The sequence below is a fragment of the Phytophthora parasitica genome, assembly GCF_000247585.1.
Source record: "Phytophthora parasitica INRA-310 unplaced genomic scaffold supercont2.76, whole genome shotgun sequence".
Taxonomy (NCBI): domain Eukaryota; phylum Oomycota; class Peronosporomycetes; order Peronosporales; family Peronosporaceae; genus Phytophthora; species Phytophthora nicotianae.
Window position 1 is genome coordinate 105,092 of NW_008649062.1, and position 10,505 is coordinate 115,596.

The 10,505-nt window shown below is 46.3% G+C and overlaps 1 protein-coding gene across 1 annotated transcript; it reads right to left on the minus strand.

The window, feature by feature from the left end:
• Positions 1-3,342: 3,342 nt before the first annotated feature.
• On the minus strand, positions 3,343-6,765 carry PPTG_17809 (hypothetical protein). The gene has a single exon (XM_008915841.1). It carries the CDS (start codon positions 6,688-6,690, stop codon positions 3,583-3,585), a length of 3,108 nt encoding a protein of 1,035 aa, XP_008914089.1. The 5' UTR covers positions 6,691-6,765; the 3' UTR covers positions 3,343-3,582.
• Between the last annotated feature and the right edge of the window lie 3,740 nt (positions 6,766-10,505).

Here is a 10,505-nt window from a genome sequence, read left to right on the forward strand (position 1 = left end):
CCTTGGGCGACGGATATGCTTATAGATGTCTAACTAGCACTAGATGTATAGCATATTACAGCTCACTTCAATTTTCTGACACGATGAAGTCCTTTTTTTTGTTTAGTGAATCGAGCTCTTATTCATGATGTTAGTATGAGAGCTGTCACCAAAGTGGTACTGATAAGTTAGTCAGCCTTTGTAAAAGAACATTTGGAACTAGATACATTTTTTTTAAATTCCAGTACGACTGGACAACCTGAGAAATAGTAGTTTGAAGTCGCGATCTTTTTCTTTTTTAATATTTCAAAGATCTGTAGCGCATTGTCAGCCAAAGCACCAGTACGTAATTGCTTCGTCGTCCCTGATTCCATTAGTAACGATGTTCGTTCGTCTCCTAATTGAAACTTCGCTATGTTGCCGAGCCTTTTACGTTTTAGCACTCGCAGGATTGAACAATGCCATAGTTACAAATTTTTCTGGCGCATATTTCATAAGTCGTCATGAGCATGCATCCTTCATGTAGTTTCAGACAGATCCCATCCCAGCCTCATGCAGCCCTAATTAGAGGTCAATGTCCATTAAGTAATTCCGCATTGAAAAACATACAGCCGATGTAAAAAAAGTTCTTAAACTAGTAGCCCTTTATTGTAAATGTTATTAAAAAATTAAATTAGCGTCATGACACAATTCGCATAACGTTTTCAACAGCACCAGATGAACCTCCTGGAATCTTTCGCAACCTGGTAACATTGCAACGTTCGACCTTGAACTTGCTACGGAACTGAAGTAAAGCGACTAAATAACATGGATTCAGGCGGGCATATGTCCAAAAACACATACATGTATCCCTCAATCGACAAGGAGGTTAATATGGATAAGGCGTGCGATTTTTTTTCGTTCATTCGAGATGATTATAGACAATCGACATGACAAACGGTTTGTGCTTCGGTGAACGGATGCAAGAAGTACCAGTTTAGGACCGGTAGAATGAGGAGATACCCTCCTCGAACTTCTTGCGTTATATTTCCTTTTCTTATTTTTGGCCAACGTGTTTCCAAATGCTCCTGCTTTTCCAAACGTAACCTCACAGCTAACGCGGTAGGTGCTTTCGTATTTTCACAACAATGCACAGTCATATACGCGGCACGCTGCATCGGTACGCTAAGAGACCTTTTGCTCGCGCCAAAAAAAGCTTTCTTTTTTTTATTGTTGTGAAGTACTGGTTCCCACACTTTACATCATTATACCAGCTTGCTTTAGTTTTATGCCTTCGGCCTTTTATCCTAACGGGTTTTGCAAGCATGTACGAAAAAGGGAGGAAAAGAAGGAAAAGAAGGAAAAGAAGGAAACTTCATAATAATAAAAAATACTCAGCAGCAACGCGCCGTCTTCTCCACAGCACTTAGTACTATCTTGCAGTGTTGTTCTTGTGTGGTATGAATCATCAGCCTACGCAGAAACAGCTCCGTTACAAGTTTTACTACTATTTTTAAGGATAATTAATGGTTCTGATATGCTATGTTAGATGCAGCAACCATACCAGTTTGCACCACCTTCGGAATCGTAGACTATTCTTCCTACTTGACAGCAATACACAGGTACACAACAAAAGAGTATAATGCCGCCAAACAAAGCAAAAATGTAAGAGCTTTCTCCGGCCAGGCGCGGATATTATAATAGTAGAAAAGTGATCCTTAAAATTTCTATGGTTCAGACCACTGCAAATAAAGTACTTTACATTGTTTTGTTTTAAGCTAATCCTGTCGAAGCAGCGTTTTTCACGATGATGAATCTGTTTGTCCGTCTACCAGAATCACAACCTGGATAGAAACACAATTCAAATGTAAAACTCAGTGGTTTGTGCAGCGGCTTCAGTAGGTAGCACGCAGCGTCCAAGATTGCATGCACTGGCTTAGTTATTGGTCAATGTTGGTGTCATCCGAAAGCCGATAGCGCACAAATCTACTGCACGTATATAGAAGCACTGCTTATCAACGCGTTTTAAATATCAAAACGTTGCTCGAATCTGCTGTGCTAACATAATTGGATTTTACCGGCTTTAGGTACCGACTTCAACGCATTAATCTGGGCTATCCCAGTAGCAACTATTTTCCCGGAAAAAAAGTATTACGAGCATGACAGATTAAGCACGGTATGCGTCTGCAATACTACGTGCGTGTCGAGGAGGAATGCGTCGTGATATGATATATTTAAGGATATGCATGGACGCTAACCCAGCGAGTAGTCTCGCTTTGCGTTAATAATCGTTTTACGGCCTAGTACGTAAATCAATGTAGCGCTGTAGTATAAGAGTATGAAACCGGGATCGTATCCGGATCTGTTAATGTATCGAAAACGATAGCTACAACAACAACAGCGCGGCCCAGGTGCATACAAACACATCAGATAGACAGAGCCCAGAAATAAAAATCAATGCGATCATGTTTGGTTTTCCCTCTGCAGCTCGATACCTCGTAAAAATCCATGAGAATGTGACAAAATATTGGTGGATTTGCTTGATATTTGTATTGCCTGCAAGTGCGTGAAAGAAACAACACACGGACATGACTTAATCCCAGTTGGGCTGTACGTTTTCTTCGTACCGAGCACTACCAGTGTAACCGTGTCAGCATCTCACTCTATAATATCATAACGTTAGACCTGTTTTAGACGTTTGTTCTGGAATTCAAGGATTGCATAATATTAGATGCGAGCTCGCTGCACCGCAAAGTGGGGCAGCAACGCACACAAATATAAGGCCTTTTGTTTCTTTAGGAAGTTTTTAATGAAGTAAGCACACCTGATTGTAGGCTGCCGATTTGCCTTCACCGATTCTTCACTGATACATAGTGAATCTTCACTCAGCGCCGGTAGAACTCCAGAACACGTATGCTACAGTTAACACTCTAAACCGATGTAGAGCAACAATAACATGACCCAGTCTTGCTATGTTAGAAAAACAGTGGCTAAGACACGTAATAATTTATCGTACTTCCATCCATTTCTTTATGTCCTCTGTTGGATGAACTTGTAACTTGTAGTGAAGCATGGTGTAACTCTGTGTAACTTACTGGATGGGCCGCTCCTGTCCGTCAAACACTCGAAATTCGATAACCTGCAGGACTTAGAAGAGGCGTCCAGGTTGCTGCGCGATAATCATTCCGCACCGTATTGGTATGAGAGTTCAATTTTCGATACGTTCATATCGAACACAAAGCCTCTGGCTCTGACATGGTAGTTGAGATCATCACATACTAATGTAATGATAAACGTGTTCGCGCAACTAATTGCACCTGCGCTAGTCTCAGTCGTGCTATTCGACGGCGTCACATACTAATTGATACAAAAAAAGATTCAACTTGAGAGAAAAGAAATTGTTTCGGGACTCCTGAAAGAAATCACCGAGATCAAATAACGTCGCTAATGTACTCATATACTTAAATAAAAGCACCATTGGTCATAGAAAACAGAACATCTAAACAACTATACTGTTTTGTTTCAAAATAGTAGAATTCCGGCTCCAGTTCACTTCACCTTGCATCTTGCTAACAATAAACGAAAGCTTGTTACAAGTTAATAGTGCAGTACGTCGGCTCAGCGCTACCAAATTCCCCGACGGCGAGGCGTACTGGACGGTCTTGCTGTAGAACTTGCAAAACCAGAAGAAGGGGCATCGGAAACGGAGTAAGACGGCTTCAATGTCCAGCGGCGCCCTCGACATACAGCCATATCACGCAGCACATGTCGAAAAACGAGCTTGTCCTTGGGTGCAACGATACTAGCAAAACTTTCTAGTAGCCTTTCAGTCGTAACACCCGCCGGATTCGATACAAGGAACGTGTGTAAACTCCTCGTCATCTCACTCGCACTTAGAGTAGTAGGAACAGGCGACTGAGAGGGGCCCGAAGCGCCAGCACGAGGTTGGACTCGAGTCGCCTGCACTATGACCCCATCTCGTCTCTGCTTGATTCTTGCCAGCATATCACGTGATGACATCCCTCCTCTGCCTCTCCCTCGACCTCGAGTTGGAGGCTGTCGACGTTGAGAAGGATCTCCAGCAGCACCGGAGCGACCTGTCCATGTGGGAGTGTAGATAGTTTCGCGTTGCTGTCTCACAAGAGCACCTGACGCTCGTAGCGCACTCAACGCTCCTTTAGCGACTTTAGTAGCCTCCATCTCTACCAGATCTGCTTCTTGATTCTGTACACCATCAGATTCCACTGCTGAATGATCAAAAACTCCACGCACATCACCGCCATCAAACAATTGCTTCAATACGGCGTCGTTGTCTCCAGTCGTGTCTTCTGCGCCCTCTTCCTCTCCGTCTTCCAGTTCCGCGGGTCTATTAACGTTTCCAGCTACAAACAGTTCATTTGTCTCTGCAACGTTGTCCTCTTTCTCGTCCGCTAGTACGAACAGATCTCGTAAGGAATGTTTGTTAAAGCAGCGCTTACGCTTGGCATCGTGCAGTACTTTACTCGTGAGATACTGCTTGAAAATCTGTCGGTGGTAGATTTTCTCCTCGATCGTTCCAGCGGTGACGAGTCTGTACACCGTCACTGGTTTCTGCTGGCCAATACGCCACGCCCGCTCTCGAGCTTGCACATCTGTGGAGGGATTCCAATCAGGATCAAACACCACAACTCTATCAGCACCAACCAAGTTGACGCCGATCCCTCCAGCGCGCGTTGTCAATAGAAACGCAAAGAGATTACTATCCGGAGCATTGAAGGCGTCTAGCCGCTGCTGTCGTTCTGCAACACCCGTTGTACCATCTAGTCGAGTACAAGTGTGGCCCAGTCTGGACATGAAACTCTCTAGAATATCCAACATACTGCGAGTCTGCGTGAAGATGAGAACGCGATGCCCTTGCTCCTTCCAGAGTGTCAATACCTTCTGCAACACCATCATCTTCCCACTAGCCGACACAGCACCAAACGGTTCGTCACTTTCTCCTTCTTCTTTTTCATCCACTTCATCCAGTAGACCAGCGATGTTAGCGAACTCTTCCACTTCATCATCATAGGTCTGTCTCTTCTTATCAGCCAGTCCTCCGTCACCAAACGTAGCCAACAGGTCTGGATGGTTGCAAATATGTCGCAGTACAGAGATGGCTCGGAACGGACGGATATCTCGACGCAGTACGGACGCCACCTCGGGCGACGCTAAGAAGCGCTTGTACAGTGCACGTTGTCGCTGCGTCAGTCGACAGAAGATGATCTGCTCTTGTTTACCAGGCAGCATCTTGTTGTCAGCGTCATTCGTTAACACTTCTTGCTTGGTTCGTCGCAGTAGAAATGGCTGGATTAAATCTTTCAATGCCAACGCACACTTATATGCCATCAGCACTTGCATCTTCGTCGCAGTGGCGTATCCTCCAGCACGAATGGGCAGTACAAACTCGTCGTCAAACGTTGGTAGTGTACCGAGACGTCCTGGATACACAAAGTCGAACAAAGACCACAGCTCTCGAAGCCTGTTCTGGATCGGTGTACCCGACAGGATAATGCGGTGTACAGTGCGTAGCTGCTTGCAGACCAGCGTCGTCTCAGCGTCCGGATTGCGGATCCGATGGCCTTCGTCCAGCACCACGTAGTCCCATTCTCTTGTCAGGAACAGGCTCTGATACTGTCGAACGTTCTCGTAAGTACTCACGACAACGCCACCTTCAGTCGGGGTGTCTTCTCTTAACATGTGATAATTTATATCCTCCTCGTGGTCTTCTTCAAAGCGAAACACGTCCTCTATCAGCTGTTCATAGCACTCACTTGAGAAGGACGTACTCACACCTGTTCCGGAAGCATGTAGCAGCACTACGCGCATCCATGGCGCCCATTTGTGCAGCTCTCTTACCCACTGTAGCAATACTGACGCTGGACAGAGTAACAGCACTGTCCGTAGTCTTCTAGCGCCATGTAGACAGCCCAGAAATGACGCTAGCTGTACTGTTTTTCCTAGTCCCATGTCGTCTCCTAGGATTCCTCCAACGCCTCGTTCGTGAAGCTTGTGTAGCCACTCGAGACACTCTCGTTGATGCGGTAGTAACTGAGTTAGGACGTAACTCGACACCAAGAGACCTGATGACGTCTCCGTGACGTCCCACGGAGAGTAAAACTTGGGTCCAGTGACAAATTTCTCGTCTTTTTCGTCATCTTGTCCAGTTTTCGTTTCTTCTTCTTCAACGTAGTCCTCAGGTTTTGGATTATTGTAGAATGTTTTCCTATATTCGTCAATGGAATCTCTAAATTCTCGACGTAGCTCATGCAGTCGACGTCTGTAAAGATCCAGACTGCCGTCATCTGCCCACGTGGCTGCTGCGGCCTTCCTGTCTTGCTTCGATCTCTTCTTAGAGGGCGTGGAGATAGTGTTCTGCTCGTCTGATTCTATGTCTGATTCCTTTGTTTTCCGGGTATTGTTGCGGTCGTCTCCGCGTACTAACCGTCGTCTCTTAGCTGGGTGCTTCTTGTGCTTCTTGTGTTTGGTTTTATTCTCGTTGGAACGTGGAGAATAGTCGGAATCGTCGTCATTACTCGAGGATGGAGAGAAGTCACTGGCGTCAGAAGCTTCTGCTCCATCGTCTGCGAGAGGTGACGGAGACGGAGTTACATAAATGGATAGAGTAGACGATGGTGCAGGTGGACAAGGTGGTGGTGTGGATGGAGATGATCTGGAGGCGTTGCTAGCGGCGAGAGAAGGTGGTGGAGGCATCACACCGATGTATATACAAGAATGATAGGACTGAGGACGTTGTCTTTCAGTTGAAGAGCACTCATGGGTTGAAACCTAAACTTGATTTAATTAAGGTGAGCTGTGCTAATTAAACGTATTTCGGATAAGTGGAATCTCGGTGGTCGCAATAAGGGATTTGACAGATGGATACACTATACCTCCTTAGGCAGTTACGGTACATGAAACGGATCGTCTATGGCTACGCCTGCTTATCAAAAATGCTGTTGACTAGTGGATATACATAACGACAATGCTGTCTACAGGAATGGCGTGAATCGACAACTGTGATGACACTCTTAGTTCATAACGACAATGATGTTGACAAGAACGGCGTCCTAAAAAAGGGCTGAACGCCCCAGAAGCGCCTCCAGCGCCAACTAGAGTAGCAAGTACATGTAGCAGAGACTCACTTTGCTTTTGCCAAGAAATGATCTTAGGCATACTTTTAGGGAGCATCGCCGGCTCCCCTTTCCGTGCCTTCATTCTGCAGACACTACAGGCACCAGATTGAGCAGTTTGCTCCCAACACGGGGTACTATGGCGAATACGTCGGTTCGTATGCGGCTTCTTCTTATTATTTTCTACTGTATTCATATGGAAGAACTCATACTCACTTGATATGCCTCCTTACAACTTTATCATACACTCAGAAAGTTGCCATTTTTGAATGTATCCTCTCTGATTCCGCCAATGACGCTTAGAATTAAGCTTTTACCGTTTGATAACCAGTCTCTCAATTCTTAATATTATGGATTGTACTATAAATATTATCGAGGGCTGCTGCTGCAGCTTCGACAGTGCCGGTGCTACGGCTGCGAAGAAGGCGCTGCAGATGGAACGGCAGAGAAACCCCAAGCCTTCGATATATAATACAACAATTGGTCTTGCCAAATCTCAGCTTCGCTGCTGGAGGCCTAATAAGTGACTTGTCAGAAATTCAGATTTCCGTTGTTTTGACTAAAATTACCATCATCACTTTTTAATCCAGAGTTGTTAGGGTGATCTGATGCAATATCATTGTTCCTCAAACGTACAAATTGACCCGAGTCCCGTACCTGGCTTTTGACCGACTTGATTGCGCAGCAGAATCAATTAGCCTCCAGAACCATGAGGAAATGCACAATGCTAGTAAAATATAAGAGATGTAGTACTAGTAAGCGTCGTCCTCTGCAGACCCAAAAAGATAACATACACGATCATACAAGTATCTCTTCTCTGTACTGAATACAGTATAATCGAAGTAAGTATTCTACAGCAGGGCTCGGAAAATACCGTAAGGTATTGTACGGCTTTCAACCGCAGTCCGTAATAAGTTATTCCATATACGCAGAGACAATAGTTAATTATTTAGAAATACCCAATGTATTGATTTCCAGGAAAGCCAATTGTACCTACATTTGCTGGAACATGTCGTCACGTCCCAGTACGACCGATTGGCTCGCAGAAACATCAGCATCTCGAAATTGACCGGCAGGAGAGACGCTCGCTGTGGAGAAAGCACCAGTTTCGCCTTCGAGAAGAGCCGCTCACAGCGATTGCTGGTGGGTGGCAACTCGACCAAGAGCTGACAATATTGGGACGGCCTCTGGGCGACAGCGCTCGCACGCTTCGCTCTCAACACCGCCGTTGCAAAGTCTTGATCCTCCTCGGTCTTCTCCTCCCCGTTTTCGGCGCCATTCTTGCGCTTCTTTCCCGTGAGGCCTGGGCTGGCCGTTACCTCGAAGCGTTTGATGGCCTTGCGCTCACTCGTCGTCAGACGACCAGTTTCTCCGTTAATGACCTGCATTAAACATAATATTAAAATCAGTATTTGTAGACACTATTCATATAAAAATACAATAAAAACACAATACCTTCACGGTAGCAGCCTCAAAAACTGGAGAATGAACGATGGATGCCGTTACTCCCAGCTTGGATGTCAGTGATGGGAAGCGCTGCAAAACTGAGTCGAAGAGTACGCGAACATCGGCTAGCGACAGGTCTTCAGATTGTAGCTTGATTGTGACGCTATGAAAAACCTGTAGATCGCCTAGAAGCGCTCCGATCTTACGATGCATGGCTGCCTTTGGAATAAGGTCCAACACAGCGTCCACTTGCTTGATCTCATCGCGGATACGCACGTAGAGCGCCACCATGTCGTACGTAGAGCTCCAGCGAGTCGCGTTGGGCCTCAATGGAGCCAGGGGTGTGTGCTCGCGTAGAGCGGCGCGATTGTTTACCGTGCGCAGCGCGGCCATCAGCACGCTCACCGCGTCCACCGTCGTCTTGTGCTCCTCCAGGTATGAGTTCACAGCGAGATTAAACCGGTACGATGCGCAGCCAATCAGAGGAACGCCGAGATATGTCGCAGCTGCTTGGTTCGTGGTGCAATTATCGCCGATCAGAAAAGCCAGGCTCGATTCGGATTGGTGAAAAATCGACAGGATATTACGCATAAAAGCGCAATGTGATTGGGCCGTTAGATCTCCTTCTTCCACTGGTGCAATTGCCAGAAGAGTCTGTTTGAGCTGTTTGTCGTGCCAGAAAACGGCGAACAGAGCCACGTAAAGCTCCAAAAAGCACGTCCAGCCATCAAACATGATCCCAAATGGCCCGTTTAGCTCGGCGCTGATCTTGGTCTCAACAGCAGCCACTACCTTGCCGATGTAGACCTTGAGCGTCTTCGATCAGATAGGCTTGAGCTTTGACATGCTGCGAGTGAGTGGATCGTCGACCTCACTAAGAGGCATGTTGCGGTCGACGACCCACTCAATCCAGCTGTACATGTTGAAAGCCGTTGGGTTGACGAACCCACAGACTGTCAGTGAGCCAGCCTGTCTGCGCTGGTGTGCGTCGTAATCGGCGACGTAGCCAGGGTGCTTGTCCTTGAGGTGGCCAACCAAATTGGCGTAGCCACTTGAGGGTAGCTGCTTACGCCGCGTGCCACAGTAGTTGCAGGTAAAGTAGTGTTCGGCGTCAGCCACGTAGAAAAACCGGCATAGCTCGCGGTTGGAGACGGAGGTCATGCTTGAGCTTCTTGTACTTGATAAACAAAAGGAAAATAAGATATCTAGATAGAGAAGTTTGCATGGTGTGCTCTGCGAAGGTAGTGTTTTGTGCGTGTACTGTGGGCCATCCAAACGTTTGCCTTGTGCGGCTGTGCGGTTAAGCGAACCGGTCCGGTTAATAGTATACTGGCCAGTCAGTAGTAATAACTTTTAATAATTTCAATAATACTGCTCAGTATCAGTTTGCAATAGTTAATAATTAAATACTTTCAATACGAATAGTATTGGTACGGAATTATTTTTTTTCCGAGCACTGTTCTACAGGCCTGGGCTAACACATCCATAACGATCACAAAGCCAGTGTTCGTCGAAGGAACTCATTTCACAATTTGCTTCGCTTCGCTGCAGACCAAAGAGAAAAGAAATCCACACGATGCGTGTCTATTTCATCGTTCTCCTCGTTGTGGTTACCCTCGTGGCGAGTACCGGCGCTCTCCCAACGCTCAAGGACTCGAGGCGAGCCATTCCTATCACTTCGATTGGCGATCTCCGATCAAGAACTGCAAACGAAAATAGAGGCACCAATCGCTCCCTTCGGAAGGAAGAGTAAGTGGACGAAAGCGTTGAGGAGCTGATGAGCACGTCTCAGTTTTCATCTGTAGAGAAGGTACTGGAACGTGTGCCTTCGAGTGAGAAGAATGTGATTTTGGAAGGCCTTAAGCATCTCTCTTCGGATGACACGGCGGCAATGCTGAAGAATTTGGCGTCTTTGGAGAGGCTGGAAGTAACATTGAATACAGGGAAGGT